The sequence below is a fragment of the Pristiophorus japonicus genome, chromosome 18 (assembly GCF_044704955.1).
Source record: "Pristiophorus japonicus isolate sPriJap1 chromosome 18, sPriJap1.hap1, whole genome shotgun sequence".
Taxonomy (NCBI): domain Eukaryota; kingdom Metazoa; phylum Chordata; class Chondrichthyes; family Pristiophoridae; genus Pristiophorus; species Pristiophorus japonicus.
Window position 1 is genome coordinate 21,343,749 of NC_091994.1, and position 23,319 is coordinate 21,367,067.

Sequence of the window (23,319 nt, forward strand, 5' to 3'; positions counted from 1 at the left end):
CAGGTAATTCAGTGTATCCTGGTAAATCAGCACGAACGGATGCTGAGTATTAAGTATAGCAGCAATTAAAGTCTGAGGTTCTAAATTGGTGATATTACTTTAAGAATAATTCCTTAGGTAGTTGATGGTAACTTTTGAATAGCCAGTCTATTAATGAGTTCAAGTCTATGTGTGATTAACAATGTTCAGAGCTTACACGACCTTGTCCCCAAGAGCAGCTGTTAGCTTCTGGAGTGTTGACATTTTATTATTCCACCAAGAAGGAAAATATTAGATTCCTGAACCTGTGCGGAGAACTTTAAATTTTAAAAGTAAAATACGTGACTTAAAACTTTGTTACAAGCAATATTATACAAAATAATTTTGTGTGTTCAACCTTGGCCCATGGGGCTAGGTTATAGGTAATATCCTATAGGTACAACTGTGTTACCTTATAAAGAAGCTGAAAGTTATATCATTAAAATCAGTCGCTTTTTTTTTTAAAAGTCTTGTTCAAGCATTCAGCAGGAAATGGTACATTATTCACCAAACTTTCATAATTTTTTGTGTGTTTTTCAGGATTTCAGTTATATGGATGATAATTCCCTTTTCTCCTCGCCTGATCCATCACTACCTGATATTGCCGATACTGATGATTTTAATCTGGATTGTCTTACTCCAAGTATTTGGGATGGAAGCAGAATAGAATCCAGCATAGAGGTCAGTGCTGAAAAGACATGACTGTATATATTTCACAGTTTGTTTTTATAGCAGTGATATGCTTTTAATATTGAAAATTCAAAACTGAATAAACTCTTGATCATTTTGATACTTTGTTTATAATTGTGTGATGCACTAAGTAGTTAATGGCATGCAGCAGTAATGGTATTCCCTAAAATACTCAGCCAAAGAGATCTACTATCAGTGAGGAGGCTCAAGTCCACAGATAGCCTCCTGGAGAGGTCTGTGTCTGATCTTGTAGTGAAAATGGATCCACTTGGATGGCATAACTGGTGGAGATGGACTGATTAGATGTGTCACCAGCACAGCTCCAGCTCTTGGATAATGCTCTGGGGGAAATGCTATGTGGAACAAACTCGTAATGCTCTTTATAAAGAATGTGATTAGGATGGTGTAACGAGGAAATCTGCCCCCCAGTGCTGGAGCACAAGTTGAGTCGCAACTTCAACTTGAGAAAATATTCATGGCCAGCCTCAATAAAGCTGCTAGTGGACTCAAAAGTTGCTGGGCCATAATTTGCGGCCCCTATGGATGTGCTTCACATGCCTAAACACGGAACTTGACATTATGTCAAGAATTTTCTTAACAGATCACATGCATTCCCAGGAACAGGGCCTCCGTGGGCGGAGAGTTGGGCTATTTTCCCAAATTGTGCCCAGCGAATGACCGTGAAATTCTAACGCCTGGTAAAAGCAGGAGTAAGGCCTGCTTTTGCCAGTGTAAGACTTTTAAAGGACGGAAAAATAAATTTTTTTCAATAATTTATATATTTAAAAGCCTGGGAAATAAAGTTTATTTTTAGACCCTTTAAAATATGTAAATTTATTTTTCAAAAAATTCAATTTGTGTTTATTTTGATTAATTTTGAATATGTGATGATTTTTACATTTATTTTAAGTGTATATATATTTTGGGATAAAAAAATTGGAGGGAACATTGTATGTGACCGAGCTGTGCTCGAAAGGGAGAGAAAAATTACCAGATTATGTGCCCTTAAAGAGTAAATTATATTGCTCACCTCAGAATCTTCTACAAATATCGCTAAAATCTCTTATTTAAAGGAAAATGTTCCTGTTCTTGCAAAATCTCATCCTTCTCAGAGTTGTAGGTCAGCCTTTCTTACATGTAGGAGTTAATTAATAACAAGCTGTAGGAAATATAAGGGGGAAGTACTGTACACCGAAAGTACTTTGCCCAACAGATACTAACTATCTCCTTTAAAAGGCTTGCAGAGAAAGGAAATAATCTAAATAGTGATCTTTTTCCATTCACCATTATAAGATTTAGTTTCGTAGAAATAACAGTACAACTCATGCATTTCTTGTCTGATTATGTAGTCAACTGTAAAATATTGATGGACTGTAAGTTTTAAAATTCAAGTGAATTCTATTACTCAGGTTTTTGTCCATGACCAAAGGCCTTTTTGTTGGCCATCTTAAGCTGGCTTTCTGTTAATGTATTAAGATCATAATTATAGTATATTATCAAGAGAATGAAAAATCTAGATACAGCGTATGATGATCTGAAGCTGTATGGTGGCACATATTGCTCTATTGATGAGGTGTGCTGCAAAGTGAAAGTTGTCATTTCACAAAATGAGTTCCCAATCTCAGCTATACCATTTGGCAGAGGACAAGGGGGAAAAGTTGGTAGCCAGATGGTTAGTGGGCAGAATTGGTAGAGGCCTCAGGGCAGGTTGCCTTGCATTACTCTCAACAGGAGAATGATGCGTAATGTGTGACACCTTGGGCCCAAGTTTCCACATGATTCGCGCCTGATTTTTAGGAGCAACTGGTGGAGAACGGACTATTTTAGAAATCGCAATTCTCCACATTTTTTTTTCTGCAGTTCTAGTCAGGTAGAACAGTTCTAGTTTAGAACAGAATTTTTTCTTCAAAAGGTGGCGTGTCCGGCCACTGATGCCTGATTTGAAAGTTTCCACAGTGAAAACGTACTCCAAACTAAAGTAGAATGGCGCCAGTGAAGATTTTTGTGGAACTGAAAAAACCTGTTCTACACATTAAAAAATCAGGCGCAGGTTACAAATTAGGCGTCCAGAACGAGGTGGTGGGGGGGGGGGGGGAACTCATTAAATTCGACAATAAATCCTTATTTATACTTCTACAAATATTATACAAATAAATCCAACCTGAATAAACATTTATAAGCCAAGAAAAGATTAAATAAACCATCTTCCTACCTGTGTGAAAGTGCTTCAGCCAGGGAGAATTCTGCAGCTGTTCGTGCCGCTGAGCGAGAGAGGGAGGGAGAGAGGGGGGGGGGGGAAGAGAGATGGGGGGGGGGGGGGAAAGAGAGGGGGGGGTTCGGGGGGGGTAGCGGGTCGGGGGTGGGGGGGTAGCGGGTCGGGGGTGGGGGGAGCGGGTGTCGGGTCGGGGGGGAGCGGGTCTCGGGTCGGGGCGGGGGGGGGAGCGGGTGTCGGGTCGGGGCGGGGGGGGAGCGGGTGTCGGGTCGGGGGGGGGAGCGGGCCTCGCGTCGGGGCGGGGGGGAGCGGGTCTCTGGTCGGGGCGGGGGGGGAGCGGGTGTCGGGTCGGGGCGGGGGGGAGCGGGTGTCGGGGAGTGGGGGGGAGAGCGGGTGTCGGGTCGGGGGTGGGGGGGGAGCAGGTGTCGGGTCTGGTCGGGCGGGGAGCAGGAGCTGGCCGTGGGAGGAGCCTCATTCACGCAGCCCCAGTGACGCCATTGGGCCAGGGCTAGGGGCTGCGTGCTTCGGGCCCCTCCCACACAGTTCGGCGCCTGGAGCTACTGCACTTGCGTGCCGACTGTAGTGCGCATGTGCAGATGTCCCGGCACTGTTTTCAGCGCCGGGACCTGGCTCCGCACCCCCCCCCCACAGCTCGTGCTGGCTGCGCCGAGGGCCACAGGACCTGTAAGTCGGTGGAGAATAACGAGGATTTTAAACTTGGGCCCATTAAGTGGCAAGTGTTATGATCATTATATCACTTTGAATCAGATGAGGGTAATGTGTGTGAGAATATTTTCTTTTTAAAGATATTTATATATTTTTTCTTCTTCCCTTGATACCAGGGCTAAAAGGGTTAAATTAAGAGGACAGGTTGTATAGACTAGACATATATTCCCCTGAATATAGAAGATTAAGGGGTGATCTAATTGAGGTGTTTAAGATGATTAAAGGAATTGATAGGGTAAAGAGACAGAAACTATTACCTCTGGTAGATAGACAGACACTGTAACCTCTGGTGGGGAAGTCTAGAAGAAGAGGGCATACTTAAAATTGGAGCAAGACCATTCAGGTGTGATGTCAGGAAGCACTTTTTCACACAAATGGTAGTTGAAATCTGGAATTCTTCCCCAAGTCCCCCACCCCCCAAACTGAGACTGCTAGACTTTTGTTAGACAAAAGCATTAAGGGTTCTTGAACCCCGGCACATAGAGTTAAGATACAGATCGGCCATGATCTAATTGAATGGAGGAACAGACTCGAGGTGCTGAATGGCATACTGCTATTCCTATGTTCCTTCCCTTTGCTTGCTCTTATATTTACACACTGCCCCCGGAGAGGAGAGAAAGCTGGAATCACTCCCTCTTTGGGACGTGCTGAGGCTGTGAAAGGCGCTATATAAATGCTAGTCTTTCTTTTCTTTTGTTACATTTATATATTAGAAATGAATCACTAAGAGGACATCATTGAAATAGAAGAATTGTCTCCATCCTCTCCTGAATGAGCTGACTCTTACTTGGGATATAGTTGCTTCATCCTAGACCATTCGTCATGTTGGAGCCCAGGCAGTGAGTGTTGGGAAGATAAATGATCATGGAGAGTATTACAGCTGAGACCATTCCAGGTTTCAACTGAGATCCACATGGACCTTTTTTACAGCAGGAGTGACACAGGAGACCTTCCTTATTGCATGTTTCTGTACTTTTTGGAAGGACATGATATATGAAATAGCTTTGCAGTTTTGGTGTACTATTGCACAAAAATGAATCCTGCCTGTTTGTATTTTACAGCTTACCCATGCATTTCCAGTAACCCAGCCATTTTCAAATCACCTGCAAATCAACAATGAGCTAATTCATCCTTTTCAGGTATTTCTGCTGCCAGTAGTTTCCATTTGCATTCCAGAAGTAATATATGCTTTTCCTGTTAACCTTTTGAGAAGTTTAAGAAATCAAAAACTTTTAACTAAAAAATATATTTAGCCACAAAGTATTGACTGTTACAGAATATCCCGGTCGTGTTTTATTTACTTGGAGTTAATCAGGCTGATTTCATTGCGGATATTCAGCCCTATTTACTATGTCTACATTCTGTTGAGTAGTTCTGCGACAAATGATGCATCAACATTTGAAAACAGATTTCAGAATATTAATTCATACTAGAATTTTGTGACACTTGATGTGTACATGAAGCCAGAATAAAGTTGATATGACACAAACAAAATCTACAGGTCCTGAACTTCGTGTTTCAGACTTGATTTTCCAGACAAGAAACTGAAAATGAAGCTGTAAAAATATATTAATTTACAAGTGGCTTGGATAATACTCTCCTTGCAAACTCTTGAAAGGTTGTCACATTTAAAGAAAGACTTGCATTTATAATAGCGCCTTTCATGACCACCGGACGTCTCAAAGCGTTTTGCAGCCAATGAAGTACTTTTGCAGTGTAGTCACTATTGTAATTTGGAAAATGTAGCAACCAATCTGCAAGCAAGCTCCCACAAACAGCAATGTGATAATGACCAGATAATTTGCTTTTGTTATGTTGATTGAGAGATAAATATTGGCCAGGACACTGGTGATAGCTCCCCTGCTTTTCTTCGAAATAGTGCTGTGGGATCTTTTACGTCCACCTGAGACAGCAGACGGGAGCACGGTTTAACATCTCATCTGAAAGACGGATGTAACAGCACTTGACAGACCTTCTACATTAAGTTGGCACACAGTAGAGCCGGTTCCTCGATGCTGTTCCAGCTACAGTCTCTTAACAAATTTTACGCTACTAGTCATACCTGGTGATTGGCAACTTGATGTCCAGTAGCCTTTTGACAACACTTGTTGCGTTAATTAATAACACGTAACAGAAGCACTGTTTGAAGATTGACGGCCCGTTCCCCACAAAAGAACTACCAGTTTTCAAGCTACCCTGAAAGAATGGTCTGTATTGAATCATTTCAGAACACCGGAAGGCAAATGTGGTCATTTCTTACACCTCTGGAAGATGAGAGACAATGCATAATGTGACTGTAGACATCAGCCTCAAACTCTGGTCCACATTGTAACTCAATGCAAGGTTCAACTTGCTGGTGGTATCACAGACTTACACTGAAGGCCACTTCCAAAGCCACCCACCAGCTCACTAATCTGGGCTTTGTTATTTGAATGTTGAAAGTCAGACTGATCAGTTTTTTAATGGCTGATTTTTTTTGAACAATCTCACCTGCCTGTCCTGGACATGATATTTTTTGTAATTCTAAAATGCCATATTACCCAGTGAGTTAAAGTTGAAATTATGCAAATGTTACATTTGGCACATGTTCCTCATGTTTTAAAATGGCAGTGAACTAAAGGTTCAAAGTGTGACACCTTGTTAAGAAAGCAGGTAAAAGAAAATTCACAGTATCACAGTAGATTTTTCACATTTGAATGATCCTGATGCTTCTGATGCTCTTACAGACTCCACTACGACCAGAAGAGGAAGAAGAAGCTGATGATGAGGAGCCAGAAGAATTGGGACATGCAGAAACATATGCAGACTATGTACCTTCCAAATGTACGTGACAAACCAGATGACAAACTGCTATGGGTTAATTTATTGTAATAGATTTGTGAAGTATTTGCAGTATTGTTTGGTCACCAACCACCCTGCTCTGTTCAACAAATAGACCATGAAATTTATAAGAATAAAAATTAATTTAAGCGATTAAGACCAAAAGTTCTGAAGTGTAATAATTTAGTGCCAGTTTGGTATGATATTTGATAGTTTTAAATGTCAACTACTGCACCTTCCTTGAACGTCTCTTTCATAGTCAACCTCCATGGCACCCAAAGGTGTGAATCCATTATATACTGCTCAACTCTGAGATTAGCTTCCTCCCCCTTGTCTGATCATTGCCAAGACCACCATCTTCTTCCTCTGAAACACCAGTTTTTACCCCTATCTCCTCTTCTGCTGCTGAAACCTAATCCATGCCCTGATTTCCTCAAGACTTGATTTCTCCAATAGCTTCCCTACTTCCATCCTTCATAAACTATAAGTCATCTGGAATGTAATTTACAACCCCAATCACAACCATCCTTCATGAGCCATATTAGCTTCGCATAGCGTGGAAATCAACTTTAAAATTATCGCCCTTACCTTAAGATCCTTCCATGGTTTGACCCCACTCTGCCTGAGCAATAATCTCCACCCATGCTTTCCTATGTATATGCTCCACTCTTCCAACACTGGTTTACTCCTTGTTCTCTGCACCATCTCTAGTGACCACTCTCTTAGTCATTATTTTCCTGTTCTCTGGAACTTGCTCCCTCAACACTTGTACCTTATGACCGCCCTTTCTGCTTGCAGAAGTTTGCTACATTTTCAAATGTAAATGGTGTAAAGTAGTCTCAGAAAGCTCTGCTAAAATAATCCTGCTATTAAATAGATAGAAATAATATGACTGTTTTTTGATTGTTTTAGAAGGGTTGTTTACTCTGTCTAAAGTGGAAATATCTATGCTTCTAAAAAAATATATTTTCATATGCAGCTCAAATTGGAATTAGCCACCCAGACAGAGTGGTTGAAACAAGTACTTTGTCAAGTGTGCCACCTCCAAACATCAGATACACCCTCTGCCTTCCTCAGATGACAATTTCAAATGGTTCATTGTCTGCACTACAACTAGAAGCAATCATTTATGCATGTCAGGTATGGTGTACTTACTGCATGTCTTTGGATTATCTAAAAGAATATTGAGGATGTGTTGTGGTTTTATATTTATAATAAGCCATTACATTTGGAACATAAAAATTGTTTTTATATATTTGTTCTCAGTTTGTGGGTGACCCTGGCAAGACCACGCTTACTACCCATTCCTAGTTGTCCTAAGAAAGTGGTGGGCCTCCTTGCTTAGTAGCAACTGCATTTTTTCTAAACAACTGAATTAAGTGTGGGATTAAAGTCATGTGTAGGAGTGGCTAGTTTCCTTCCATGAAGAACCAGTTGGGATTTTGCAACAATCTAGCAACTTTCATGGTAATTTTTTCTGCTGAGAGCCCTCACATTATCTAATACATTTATATTGAATTCTATTTTACAACTTGTCATGTTGGGACTCGAGCTGATAATCTCTGGGTTGCTAGTCTAGGACTATAGGGGTCAAGTTTCGGGCCGCGCCTAGAACGGCGCAGCCCCGTAAGCAATGCCTGTTTTCCCCGCTCAAAACCGCGCCGAAAACTTACCTCGGTATTCTCCCCTCCCTCAGGTCGATCCAGGCCCTCGGCGCAGCGCAGCACAAGCTGTGGGGGGGCAGAGCCAGATACCGCGCTGAAAACAGTGCCGGGACCTACAGTGGGCGCGCATGTGCAGTAGCTCTAGGCACCCGAAACTGTGTGGGAGAGGCCCGAAGCACGCCGCCCCTAGCCCTGGCCGAATGGGCTCACTGGGACGGCGAAGATTGGACTGGACCTCCCTCCTTGAGCTCCTGCTCTGGCTCCCCAAATGTTCAGCTCCCGCTCCCTCTGGCTCTCCCCGCCCCCCCCAGCTTCCGCTCCCGATCTGGCTCTCTCCCGCCCCCCGCCTCCCCCCAGCTCCCGCTCCCAGTCCTGCTCTCTCCCGCACCGCTGCCTGCCGCTCCCCCTCCCCCCAGCTCCCGCTCCGCTCCAGCTCTTCTCCCTCCCCCCCCCCCACCCCACCCCACCCCACTTCAGGTCCGGTCCGCTCCCTCTCCACGTCTTCGGCGGGGCCCGCCCGCCCGGCATCTTGTTGGGGCCGGACCCCGCCCGAAGTCTTCAGTCCGGCTTCTTCTCGTCGACCGGGCCCATTCAGCCTCTCCCTCTCCCCCGCTCTCTCTTCCCCCTCCCTTCCTCTCCTCTCCCTCCCTCCCTCTCTCTCCCTCTCCCCCCTCCCTTTCCTCTCCCCCCTCTCCCTCCCTCGCCCCCCCTCTCTCCCTTCCTCCCTCTCTCCCCCCTCTCTCCCTCTTCTCTTCCCTCCCCCTCTCCTCTTCCCCCCCCTTCCTCCCCTCCCCCCTTCCTCCCCCTCCCCCCCTCCATCGCTGTCAGAAACACAGAGACACTGACAGACAGACAGAGAGAGAGAGGGACACTGACACAGACAGAGAGAGATAGAGAGAGACACACTGGGGGGGGGGGGCGTCTCAGCACGCTGTTGGAGGACTCCCAGTGATGCAGTCGGTGAGTAGAAACGTAAGTTTTTATTTATTGATTTTTTACATTATTTTTTTAATTTTATTTTTTTATTTATTTATCATTTATTATTGATGATGGCTCTTTATTTGTAAAAGTGATGTGTTTCATGTTTGTAAACTCCCCCACCGCCCCCCCCATCTCCCTTCCTTACGCCTGATTTTCTAAGTGTAGACAAGGTTTTTCTGAGCGTACAAAAATCTATACTTACTCCATTCTAAGTTAGTTTGGAGTAAGTTTTCGCTGCCTAAACTTGCAAAACAGGCATAAGTAGCCGGACACGCCCCCTTTTGAAAAAAAAATCGGTTCTAAAATGAAACTGTTCTAACTCACTAGAACTGGAGCAAACTAAATGCCGAGAATTGCAATTTTTAAGATACTCCATTCTAAACTAGTTGCTCCAAAAAAATAGGAGCAACTCGGGCCAAAACTTGACCCCACTAATAATACACTACTTTAACCTTGGGTCATATACCTGTCGTATCTTACAGTTCTAAATGGCTCTAAATTTCTTGAATGCTTAGTTTTGGGTTTTTTGCCATTCTTCATGACATTTCATGCAAAAGACTGCAAAGTAGTCAGCAATAAAAACAATAAAGTAATTTTTTGTGACTTCACTTAAAATGGGAATTTGTTGCCAAGAATTCTGCATGTGCTAGTGGATACAGAATTTGTACAGGCAATGACAGTTCAATGGCAATTTACCTAAATAACTAAATTCTATTCAGAGACCCTATTTGAAACAGACCACGTCAATTATTAACCTAACAGCATTAGTACAATGTCTCATGTTTGAAAGGTATCATTCTAGTTGGTAAATAGAGGGCATAAATTTAGAACAGAATAGGAGGTTGGGTCAAATTTTTGCAGAGAGTTGTTAAGACATGACATGCTCTCCCAGAACCAAACTCCTCACAGCTTTTAAAGGGAAAATCGATAAATATGAAAATATAAAGGTTTTGGGAAAGGGCAGGAGCATGAAAGTAAGTGGATAGATCTTTCAGAGAGTCGGCAATAGAGTGAAGGGATGAATAATGTGTTATATAGGACGGTTTCAATGTCCAGTTTACTAAAACGGTGATATGGCATTTTTCTGAAAAGTAAATTGCTACTGACAACCATGGGGAAAAAAATTTGAATTTTATGAGCTGAATTTTCAGTTGTGCTCATTTTGGGGCAGGAATATGGTGGCAGGGCGGTAAAGTTTGCACCCAGTAACAGTTTGCGCCTCAGTCAGCAAAATTCATCAGCTGGGCCCGGAGTGTGGGGCAGAGCGCTAAGGGAGGCGGTCCACGCCTCTTTTGGGGCACTAAGCCAGCTGAGCAAGTGAAAATCCCGAGCTAAACAGCCAGCTTTGGAGTTCTCTAAGAGAGGCCTGGACGGAAAAAAACCACCAAAAACATTCCCAATAAATAACTCACGCCACCACAACATAAATCGCAAAAAAAAAAAGTATAAAACAATCACACCTACCTGAGGTGGACATTACTTACCTCACTGCAGCTGCTACAGCTCGGACCGCCAGCTTTCACAGGTGATCCCAGCAGAGCGCTCTACGGAGCGGCATGGATCGGGCGGCAGCCAAGAATCGAGCCAGTGTCACAACCAGGGGCGTTGCACACTGGCTCACCTCTTCCAGGCTGTAATGCTCCGTGCCCCATCGAAACCGGCACCGAATGTCTCGGCGGGGCACTGGAAGATGGCTGCCAGCCCGGAAGTGCTTACCGTCGCCCCTCTGGGGCACTAACAGAGGCAGCACAAGACCGAAAATCCAGCCCAAAGTTTCTTGTTCACTTTTTGGAAAAGGAGCTCTGCTCCAAGACCTTCATTTAAAGACAATGCAGATGAAAAGACATCCAGCAGTAGATTTTCAACTTGCTGCGCGGGTATAAAACTGGAGTTCAGCTTGCATTCAATGGAAATGAAAATCGGGCAATTTCTATGGGGCCAAGTTTCTGCCTGAGTTGGTCCTGTTTTTTTGGAGCAACTGGTTTAGAATGGAGTATCTTAGAAATTGCAATTCTCGGCATTTAGTTTGCTCCAGTTCTAGTCAGTTTGAACAGTTTCAGTTTGGAACAGATTTTTTTTCCAAAAGGGGGCGTGTCCGGCCACTTACGCCCATTTTAAAAGTTTAGGCAGTGAAAACTTACTCCAAACTAATTTAGGATGGAGTAAGTGTAGATTTTTGTACACTCAGGAAAAACCTTGTATGCACTTAGAAAATCAGGCATAGGGAATGGGGGCGGGGGGGGGGGGGGGGTGGTGGTTTAAAGGGAAGTTTACAAACATTAAACACTTCAGTTTTGCAAATAAAGAGCCATCATCAATAATAAATGATAAATACATCAATAAATCAACCAATAAATCAATCAAAAAAATGTTATAAAAATAAAAAAAAATTAAAAATCAATAAATAAAACATTTTCTACTTACTGACTGCAGCACCGGGAGCCCTCCAGCAGCGTGCTGGGATGTCCCCCCCCCCCCAGTGTGTCTTTGTCAGTGTGTCTATCTCTCTGTCTGTCTGTGTGTGTCTTTCTCACTCTCTGTCTGTCAGTGTCTGTGTTTCTGACAGTGAGGGAAGGGGGAGGGAGGGAGGGGACGAGAAGGGGGGGGAGAGAAGGGAGGGAGGGAGAGAAGGGAGGGGGGGGAAGAAGGGAGGGAGGGAGAGAAGGGGAGAGAGAAGGGAGGTGGGGGAGGAGGGAGGGGAGAAAGGAGATGGAGGTTGAACGGGCCGGGCCCAAGACTTTGGGCAGGGCCCGCCACCAACACCGGTTTTACAGGTAGGTGGCCGGGGGTCCGGTCCGGGGGGGAGGGGGGTCGGGGGCGATGGGGGGGAGCACGAGTCGGGTCCAGTCAGGGGGTGGGTCGGGGAGCGCGAGTCTGGTCCGTTCCGGGGGCGGTGGGGGGGGGAGAGCAGGGGTCGGGTCCGGTCCGGGGAGGGAGGGGGTTGTCTGGTCCGGGGGCAGGTCGGGGAGTGCGAGTCCAGTCTGGGGCCGGGCGCGAGTCGGGTCCGGTAGCGGGGGTGGGGGAGAGATCGGGTCTGGTCCGGGGGCGCATGTGCAGAGGTCCCAGCACTGTTTTCAGCGCAGGGAGCTAGCTCTGCCCCCCCACAGCTCGTGCTGCGCCACGCCCAGCTCCAGGGGAGCTGGAGAATCGGTAAGTATTTTTCAGGCGCACTTTGTGGCGCGAAAAACGGGCGTCCAGGTCAGGGCTGCGCCGTTCTAGGCGCGCCCCGAAACTTGGGCCTATAAAGGGAAGCCGATCCACAACAACAGTTTTACATCCGGGCGGCAAGTTGAAAGTCTACCAGCTACGTTTTCTCAATCTATATCTGTTTATACTGCAAGCATGATGACATTGTTAGTGGAACTGATTGGGAAGAGATACTGCAATAGAGTTAATTTAACTTCAGTAAATTGAGTCACTAACTTTGGGTGCTTCATTCATATTGTGAGTATAGCTCTGTGTTCATTTATCCTACTCGCACTATTTGGCATAGTAAATCCTCCAAACCAGTAGCCCCGCTGATGTCATTAAGCTTTCACTTAAACAATAAAATTCAGCGGAAAAAATATTAAAGTGAAATGATAATTGTTTAAAGCTAATTCTATTTTTAAAATATTTTGATAGCTTACTTCTTAAAATGCAATAATTACACAGTGCTTGCTGTGAAACATTACTTCAATTTTTTTTTTCAATTTTTCTCCAAAAGTACTAACTCGTGTTGGGTTATGGTTCAACCAGTGCCAGTATCCCACTGGTACCTGGACCAAGTAGGCAGTCCTCGTGTGTGCATCTTGACTGTGAGTCTTGCCAGACAATTCAACCACAGAGATATCATAGTCAAGCCTGATTCTGTCACTCAAAATATCCACCCATGCATGACTTCTAGCAAAAGTCACTGGATGGCAATTGGGGTGAAAATACTGGTTGAATTCCCCCCAGTTGCAATAAATGTACTGCTATCCTGGCTAAGATCAATTAATTCATATACACCCGGAAAAATATCTTGGACTTAGTCATCTGTATGACTCTACCACATCTGGTGGTGCATTTACTCATTTAGCCATCGGGAGGGTTTATTTAAATGGTCGTGTATGTATTTATTACTGTATGAAGGAAAAATTCTATTTCTTTGATATCTTTTTAGCAACATGAAATCCTGTTAGAAAATAACCATCGTGCAGGATTTCTTATTGGTGATGGAGCTGGTGTTGGAAAGGGAAGAACTGTGGCTGGCATCATTTATGAAAATTACATAAGGGGCAGAAAGAAATCATTGTGGTAAGTATAGAGTAATTGCAGTATGTGTACAAAGGTGACCTGTTATAGTTTTGAAAAGGAAAATTTGATTGATTTCTGAGAATTTATTTTAAAATACCTAACAATCATTCCTTTATTGTACAGTTATTTTGGTTTACGCTCTGGAAGTTAAACCAGAGTGTTAATCATTCCCATGTTCTTACATAACATAAAAATATGAATAAAAGTGTGGTTTATACACTATGGGGCCGGAATTCAAGCCTGCCAGAAACCTGGCACACTTACCGTTTTTTAAGTGTTTTCATCGCCGGGTAGGATGAGGTGGACTCTTGATCGATATTCAGCTCTTTGTCATTTTTTTTTTAATTGGCCAGGAAGTCAGTCATAATGGGGGCAGAAGAGCGGCGGTAAGTGCTGGTGAGGGGCGGAAGTGGAGGTGGGACGGATTCTCCCCCGCTGTCACTCAGCAGCAGAGCGTGGTGACGTCATTGCATCACCCAGTATCTCCCCTCCTTTAAAGGGGAGAGAATCGGCAATTATTGAGGTTCGGCCACTGGGCCACCAGGGAGAGTTTCGGCTGGGCTAGCAGCCTGGCACCCAAAGAGGGGGTGCCAGGCTGCCTGTTGGCGGCCCGGCCGAACCCGCGGGCACAATAGTCCGGCCAACATGGAAGTCGGCCGAGGCAGTGGGCCCATATCTTTAATGGCCACCGCGCAGCCAAACAAGGCTCATAGAAAGAATACAAGGTGCACCGACAGAAAGCTGTCGGGGGCATCACTCGGCGGGCATTATATTTTTCGGCCTGAATTTTGACGGAGATGGATCCCAGCGGTGCGCGCACTGATGATGCATTTACGGCCGCTTAGCAGCGGAAGTGGGGACCGCCAGAAAAAAACCCCTGCTGAATTTGGCTGGCGGCGGCCATTCGACCAGAAAACGATGGCCATTGGATTCCGCTGCCTGGCCGCCTCATTCCGGCGGTAACGGACCTCATCAGGACCCTGAATTTCGGCCCCTATGTATTACCACAACTTGGTACATCTTCAGTCAGAAAGGGGTACATTATGCAAATAATAAATTTGTTTACTAGCGTGTAATTCATTGAATGCCCCATTCTTTACCTTAACATTTCACTGAGAATACTGTAATCACAGAGGTATTATACAGTCTGTAGCTGGTGACACAAATATGCTTAGAAATGTTATCATTTCGAATGGCTGAATGACCTACTCCTGTTCCTATGTATCCAGTGCCTGGAAATGTTGTTAATGATACCTATACGTGCATGGGAAATAAAATAATAAAATGCTGGATAGCAAATGCAGTTTACAAGAAAAAATTGTAACTGATTAAAATGCATTGTTGAAATGCAAGGCAAACGGTGTGTTAATCGGATTCAATATTATCATGCTTTTAGGTTCAGTGTCTCCAACGACCTGAAGTATGATGCTGAACGTGATCTTAGAGATATTGATGCTGCAAATATTCCGGTGCATGCTCTCAACAAGGTATGTAAAATCAAAAATAAAACTAAAATTAAATTAAAGTAGCTCGCCTGTTTTGAATTATCGGTGCAGAATATTGAGGAAGATATGACATTGAAAATAGTGGAGAGTCTTTTCTTTCATTGTGAATGCAAAGTATTTTTTTAAATTCATCTTTTGCCCCTTAATTCACCTGTGGCATACACCACGTTTTTCGATGAGACATTAAACTGAGGTCCTGTCTGCCTTCTCCGGTGGACGTAAAAGATCCCATGGCACTATTTTGAAGAAGAGCAGAGGAGTTATCCCCGGTGTCCTGGCCAATATTTATCCCTCAATCAATGTAACAGATTTATCTGGTCATTGTCACATTGCTATTTGTGGGAGCTTACTGTGCGCAAATTGGTTACCACGTTTCCCATATTACAACAGTGACTACACTCCAAAAGTACTTCATTGGCAGTAAAGCACTTTGAGACGTCCGGTGATCGTGAAAGTAGCTATATAAATGCAAGTCTTTTATTTCTTTCATGAAACTGGTAGGATTGGATTGGGTGTCTTTTTCACTTCCCACCTGATTTTACTTTCCCTTGACTTCAATGTAAAACGTGAACCTGAACCGATCCTGTCAGCTTTCTGCCAGGCAGGCAAGATTAAAATTACCCTCCCTATATATCCTGGCTGAAGGGGCAGGAAGACAGCCTGTTCCCTGCAGTGCTTGACCTGACCACCAATAGGTGCAGAAGATCAGTTGGATGACTTGACCTTTGATTTACTTTCTCTCCCTGGGGTATGTGCCTAATTAAACAGAAGATATTTATTATTGTAAAGTAGATTATATTCTGACATCCATGTTCATCACCGTGTGTTTTTTAAATTGGTCACATACATCACAATGTGCTTTTTATTGGTAACAGATAAAGTATGGTGATACAGCAACTTCTGAAGGTGTTTTGTTTGCAACCTACTCTGCACTGATTGGTGAAAGTCAAGCTGGTGGTCAACATAGAACAAGGCTAAAGCAGATTCTGGACTGGTGCGGAGAGCGCTTTGATGGCGTTGTATCCTTTAATGCATAAACTTCTGAGTGACTAATTTAAGAATTAAATTATGTTAAAGTAATACATTGTTGAAATGTTAAATAAATAATCTTTCAATATAATTTGAAGTTATAATAGGAAAGTTGACAAAATAATTACAGGCTTTCTTTAAAATAAAATCAATGATCAAAGTGAATTATGTTGCATATTCCATTATTAAAAATAAATGTGCATTTTTATCATTATTTTTCCAGAGTTTTACAATAGATTATATATGATTCAAGAAGATTAGAACTAATGGTGATAAATGGGGGTATCTGTCATATTTCAAAGGCAGATGAACTTTAAGGTAGATAACTTGGCACGGATTATTTGGCTAGTCCACATATATTGTTTAGTATTTACCTGGCTGCGGGAGACAAAGCTAATCACTTAAGATTATTTATCACTTTATTAGGGGAGAGTTCTTCAAGCAAGGTTCTTGCAGCCTGGCTTTGTCTTGGAAATAGATGGAAAGCTTGTGACTGGTTTCTGAGGGGGGAAGGACACTGAAGGGAGTCAAGGTTTATGGGGAGCTGGTAGGGAAATGGAGTTGAGGTCAAGATCAGATCAGCCATGATCTTATTGAATGGTGGAGCAGGCTCGAGGGGCCAAATGACCTACGTTCCTAATTCTTAGGAAGTTTGAAGTCTAATTCGACATACAGTTCTGTAGCCAAGAGCTCTGTATTATGGGTAAATTATTGCAACCTCCCAGTTTCATCAGTTCTTTTGGTTTCATTAATGTCGAGGCAAACACGAGCAGCTGCCATTGCTGTACCAAAAGGAAAGATAATCTGGTCAGCCATCTCATTATGTATGTGGGATCTTGCTGTGCAAAAATGAGTGCCTTTTTGCCTACCTATATGACACTAGTCACTACACTTCAGATTAATTCACTGATATGTTTTGAGGCTTTTTTTAAAGATATGTGACAAGGTGCTAAATAAATGCAAATCCTTTTTTCCTTCTGTCGTTCTAATTCTTTAGGATTTTGAGGATTTTCCTTGACTGTTTATTGCCTCTTAGATTGTATTTGATGAATGTCACAAAGCAAAAAATGTCTGTGTGAATGGCAGTACCAAATCCACCAAAACAGGCCTGGCTGTCCTAGAGCTGCAAAATAGACTACCACATGCACGAGTTGTCTATGCGAGTGCCACAGGTATGGATCTTTCCTTACAAATCAGTGTTTGTTTTTGGAGTGTGTTAGACACTGAATGCAATGTATTAATGTATGTTATTAATACATCAAGACACTTCAGTAGCATCTTTAATAAGATTATTCCTCTTTCCTAAAATAATTATTTATGTGGTGACTGGACTGTTAATTAATTGGAGTATTAAGTAATTATATACCACCATAGTACGGCATTGTACTCCATTGGCTGTAAAGCACTTTGAGACGTCAGGTGGTCGTTAAAGGCGCTATATAAATGCAAGTCTTTTTCTTTAGCATTTTACAGCACTGAAACATCATAATACCATGGCAATATTAATTTTTTTCGTGCATGCAAATTTACACTCCAAATTGATTAAAATACAATGTTAAATGAATTTATTCCAGTAGATTATGACATGGATTTTATAGGAGTGATTTTAACCCTGTTTGCTCAGCAGAAACCTGGTGGGTGGGCAGTTAAAATGGCCCTGGCTCTTACCTGTCCGAAAGCCGCCATGATTGCAACATCTGCAATTTTAACCTGCTTTCCTAAGCAGGCAGTAAGGACACATGTCTAGAGCCAACTGGATCCTTCTTTACATATGCATGTTGCGGCCCGATGACATAGTTGAGACCCAACTGTAATTGTAACTCAGGCCTGAACTGGGAATCCACCTGGAGTTAAAATCGGGGCCATAATGTGTTTTTTTTTACAGGAATTATTAACAGCAGAATTGATAATACTGTGATTCTACTGCTGGCAACCAGTAAACTATTATGGAATACTTTTCAAAAATGGGCTTCAAACATATTTCACCCCCCCCCCCACCCCATCAAAAGTTAAAGCGAAGAATTACTCCTAATCAGCCAGAAAAAAACTCTCTTTGATTTGGGCAGCCTGAAACATAGAAACATAGAAAATAGGTGCAGGAGCAGGCCATTCAGCCCTTCTAGCCTGCACCGCCATTCAATGAGTTCATGGCTGAACATGAAACTTCAGTACCCCCTTCCTGCTTTCTCGCCATACCCCTTGATCCCCCGAGTAGTAAGGACTTCATCTAACTCCCTTTTGAATATATTTAGTGAATTGGCCTCAACTACTTTCTGTGGTAGAGAATTCCACAGGTTCACCACTCTCTGGGTGAAGAAGTTTCTCCTCATTTCGGTCCTAAATGGCTTACCCTTTATCCTTAGACTGTGACCCCTGGTTCTGGACTTCCCCAACATTGGGAACATTTTTCCTGCATCTAACCTGTCTAAACCCGTCAGAATTTTAAACGTTTCTATGAGGTCCCCTCTCATTCTTCTGAACTCCAGTGAATACAAGCCTAGTTGATCCAGTCTTTCTTGATATGTCAGTCCCACCATCCCGGGAATCAATCTGGTGAATCTTCGCTGCACTCCCTCAATAGCAAGAATGTCCTTCCTCAAGTTAGGAGACCAAAACTGTACACAATACTCCAGGTGTGGCCTCACCAAGGCCCTGTACAACTGTAGCAACACCTCCCTGCCCCTGTACTCAAATCCCCTCGCTATGAAGGCCAACATGCCATTTGCTTTCTTAACCGCCTGCTGTACCTGCATGTCAACCTTCAATGACTGATGTACCATGACACCCAGGTCTCGTTGCACCTTCCCTTTTCCTAATCTGTCACCATTCAGATAATAGTCTGTCTCTCTGTTTTTACCACCAAAGTGGATAACCTCACATTTATCCACATTATACGTCATCTGCCATTCATTTGCCCACTCACCTAACCTATCCAAGTCACTCTGCAGCCTCATAGCATCCTCCTCGCAGCTCACACTGCCACCCAACTTAGTGTCATCTGCAAATTTGGAGATACTACATTTAATCCCCTCGTCTAAATCATTAATGTACAATGTAAACAGCTGGGGCCCCAGCACAGAACCTTGCGGTACCCCACTAGTCACTGCCTGCCATTCTGAAAAGTACCCATTTACTCCTACTCTTTGCTTCCTGTCTGACAACCAGTTCTCAATCCACGTCAGCACACTACCCCCAATCCCATGTGCTTTAACTTTGCACATTAATCTCTTGTGTGGGACCTTGTCGAAAGCCTTCTGAAAGTCCAAATATACCACATCAACTGGTTCTCCTTTGTCCACTTTACTGGAAACATCCTCAAAAAATTCCAGAAGATTTGTCAAGCATGATTTCCCTTTCACAAATCCATGCTGACTTGGACCTATCATGTCACCATTTTCCAAATGCGCTGCTATGACATCCTTAATAATGCTGCAGCTGTGAGTTTGCATCAAGTTGCAGGCTGGTTTATTTACCAAGGCACCACATTGTACCGAGCAAATACAATGCACAAATTATTAGCTGTCTGATGGATTGAGGCAGACTATTCTAATAAAATATGATTTCTTAAAAAAATTAAAGCAAATAATCAAGTTTAAATGAATGCATCATATTAAAATGTATAGCTTGCTACCCATTTAATGTCTTCACCCTAAAGAATTAAAACCAATTAAGGAAAGCTCTTGGATTCACTCTCACTGATGCTAGGGAGTGATCTACATCTCAAATGATACAGAAGCTGGTGCTGTGCCTGCCTATAGCTATTCATCATTGTCCGAATAGGAATTTATAGCGGACATTATACAGCAATAATTTATAGGGTGAACTGTGCAGAGGGTTAGCCTATTGGCCTTTTACTTCTGCAACTTGCATTTGAATTCAGCTCATTTTAATAGAATGGACGTTTCTTTGTAGTGACTTTGTAATGCCTCTCCAGTTCCTAGTTAGTTTTAGTCATTAATGGAAACTTGCCCATAATTCTGTACAAATTTGCAACACTTTAACAATGTGGCTGGTGTGAAAAATCATGTTTCCAAAGTAGGGGGGTGGGGGCGGGCGGGGGGGGTTTAAGATATTGTTGGAACAGAGTAGGTGAAGCTTTATGCTACATCTGCTTATGCCATGCCTGTTCTTAGAACGCTTGATGCTGATACTGGGTGACACAAGACTTTCACCCTCAGCGCTGTCATCTCAAGTTGGTTGACAAAAATATTGCGAAAATAAAATTTAAAGAGGAACAATGCCTATTCACAGTTATACAGATGTCTGAGCAAGCTCAATACAGACATTATAGTTTCACCGGATGTTGGTTGTAAGCAAATGGATTTTCCAATCAGTTAAATATTATTAGCAAGCATAAAATGGCTGCTAAGTGTCAGTTTGCATAAGCTGGGAGCACTCTTTCTTCTGAGTTAGAAGATTGTGGTTTCAACCTCCACCACAGACTTGAGCACATAATTAGGGCTGCCAATTCGATGCAATACTGAGGGAATGCTGCATTATCTTGGCTGAGATCAGCTAACTCAGCAAAGACCATAAATTAAACCTGGGGCTTTCTGGTTTACATGTCATTCGCTACAACAGGTGGTATCTTTAACCAGTGGGTCATTAGGGAGCCATAATATTATTTTTAAATGAAAAAGAGCTCGGTGGAGAGTTGCTACTTTTTAATACCTGTATAATCATTTTTGTGTCATGACTTGTGTGTCACACCGATAAACTCTATCAGTGGAACAATTTTTAGGCTTGTGTGGAGCATAAAAATATTACCATAGATCAGTTGGGCCAGATGGCCTGTTTCTGTGAATTCTATGTAATCTGGCTAAGCAGTATCCCCCTGTTGTACATCCCACTGATGTAAATCTAAATCCGATAAAGGAATGAAAGAAACTGTTCTCAAGTCACTAGTGTTTTCTAGGGTTCTGTAAATGAGGCATTTAACTCACCTGAGCGATTAATATATATGTTAATACATTTATGAATTTTTTTCATACTGCAACAAAGACTGGTATTATTTCATGATAAAATTACATTCACCTTGGGCACAAAATTATCAGCAACAAAACATAGTTGGTACTTTTAGGATCTCACTTGAGTGTATTATTCACTATTGCCAAAATGACACCATCTGAAGATGTTTGAATGTTGATTATCAAATTATTCTCCACTGCTTCAGCTTATGTTTTTATACATTCTTGGCTTTATACATTTTTATGCACTACAGATTAGAGAAAAATGGCAACCTTTCACTCCATGTGTCTTGAATGTTCATTATTTGATAGTAAAATGTTTCTAATGACATAGCTTAAAATTACTTTTATTTTCAACCTATAAAGGTGCCTCAGAACCAAAGAACATGGCCTACATGTGCCGTTTAGGTATTTGGGGAGAAGGCACACCCTTTCGCCAGTTTGAGGATTTCCTTCATGCTATTGAGAAACGGTGAGTCTAAATTTAAACTTTAAAGAACAGCATTAAATATTAGATCTTAGAAACGACAAATGGTTATGTTAGCAGTTGATTGCTTAAGGCTTTAGAGGAGGTGTCAATCCACTTAAAATAAATGTGGGTCAGAATACTGGACAGAGGGACATCATGAGTATTTAAGTATTTGTTCCCTAATATCTACAACAGCAAATTCAAGGCTCAAATACTTTATTGTATGCGGGTACTCTACTTATGATAGATCAGATAATTTCATTCAATGTTCTGTGAACAGTTTGGAAGAAGTACAAAATTAAAGTACTGCTGGTTCAAAAGTTGATTTTTGCTGATAGCATAAGATAGATGATAGCGAATCAACAGCCTAATTTACACCCCACCTTATTTTCTTTTCGGTGGAAAAGATGGACCACCGAGAAGGACAAGAGCAGCAATATTGTGGGAGCACCATCACCTCTTAAGTCGCACACCGGCTTAGCTTAAACATATATCACCATCATCATCACTGGGTCAATACCCTTAAATTCCCTATCTAACCATGTGAGCAGCATCACAATAACTGCAACAGATCAAGGGGAAGGGCCACCACCACCTAAGGACAAATAAGGATGACAATAAACAACAACAGCTTGCATTTATATAGTGCCTTTAAAGTAGTAAAATGTCCCATAGTGTTTCACAGGATCGTTACCAAACAAACTTTGACACTGGGTCACATAAGGAGATATTAGGACAAGTGACCAAAAGCTTGGTCAAAGAGGTATGTTTCAGGAGCATCATAAAGGAGGAGAGAGAAGTAGAGAGGCGGAGAGAATTCCAGAGCATAAGGTCCAGGCAGCTGAAGACTGCTTTGACAGCACCACCTACATCCAGAGCAAATATCAAATCAAATCCTCCCTTGTGATTTCACATTTGGCTGCAATTAATTTGAGGTAGCTATACAGTATTGTCATTAACTGCATACTGTGTGATTTTGCGGTTTGAATTTTCAGGACCTCATCAAACATTTTGGTCTGCAATGGAATTGAAATCATGATTGTCCTGCTCCAAAATTTTTCAGAGAAATTCAAACTTCCCACTGTCCTGCACCACCTTATTCCAGATTTCATAGTTGGTTGAAAGTTGAAAAAAAACCATCATAAATATCATATCAGCACAGATTAGTTGAGCCGAATGGCCTGTTTCTGTGCTGCATTTTCTATGTGAATATAAACAGGAAATGCTGAAAATGCTCAGCAGATCAGGCAGCATCTGTGAAGAAAGTTAACGTTTCATATGGATGACCTTTCAACAGAACATCATACTTGTTTAAATGTTCCTTTCTGCATCTGAATTCTGTTTGATGTGGGAGACAGTTTGCTGATGCAGTAGGACTGATTTCCAATACACTGCACCAGAATGATCAGATGTAGATTGCCGCCCTATATTTCGCACATTCTGTGTTACTCATTTAGCTGTGACATTCAGTGGGGAGAACCCTCTACTGATCTCTTGGGTGTTGTGGTTCTCATGATAGAGGAGACTAGAGGAAAGTGTTTCCTAAAAATAAAAATTGTGGTTGCAAAGATGTGGCACGCACTTCTTGCTAGGTGGCAAAGAAGTATATTGGTACTTATGGAGGAGTTTGGCTGTGTTATGAATGATGTCATACAGTGCATTACCCTGTACTTTGCATAAGTTTAATGTGAAACATGGGCAAGTAATCAATTTGCATTGGAAGTGACCGACTGAAATTGCAGTCTTTGTATTAGCAATCTACAATCAATTCCATGTCATGCTTTTAAATTGAATTATCAAATATTTAATTACAAATACTGTTCACAGTTTGTGAAATCATTGTACATTTTGATTGCAAGGTACTTGCATGAGGAGTTATACTGAAATATTAGATTCCTTTTCGTGGCTTTGATTAAGCTAGCAGCATTGCCTTTTTGAGGTTTTTGGGCAATTTATTACA

At 42.5% G+C, this 23,319-nt stretch overlaps 1 protein-coding gene across 8 annotated transcripts in view; it reads left to right on the forward strand.

Annotated features, from left to right (window-relative positions):
* The window catches only part of sbno2b (strawberry notch homolog 2b), a 184,904-nt gene that overhangs the window by 108,324 nt on the left and 53,261 nt on the right, over positions 1–23,319 (forward strand). For all 8 annotated transcript variants that reach the window (XM_070859729.1, XM_070859727.1, XM_070859728.1 and 5 more), the window contains 9 exons: positions 559–699; positions 4,708–4,785; positions 6,373–6,469; positions 7,446–7,606; positions 13,256–13,389; positions 14,786–14,876; positions 15,770–15,913; positions 16,960–17,095; positions 21,257–21,362. In XM_070859729.1, coding sequence (XP_070715830.1) covers positions 559–699; positions 4,708–4,785; positions 6,373–6,469; positions 7,446–7,606; positions 13,256–13,389; positions 14,786–14,876; positions 15,770–15,913; positions 16,960–17,095; positions 21,257–21,362 — 1,088 coding nt within the window. The remainder of the gene's footprint in view (positions 1–558; positions 700–4,707; positions 4,786–6,372; positions 6,470–7,445; positions 7,607–13,255; positions 13,390–14,785; positions 14,877–15,769; positions 15,914–16,959; positions 17,096–21,256; positions 21,363–23,319) is intronic.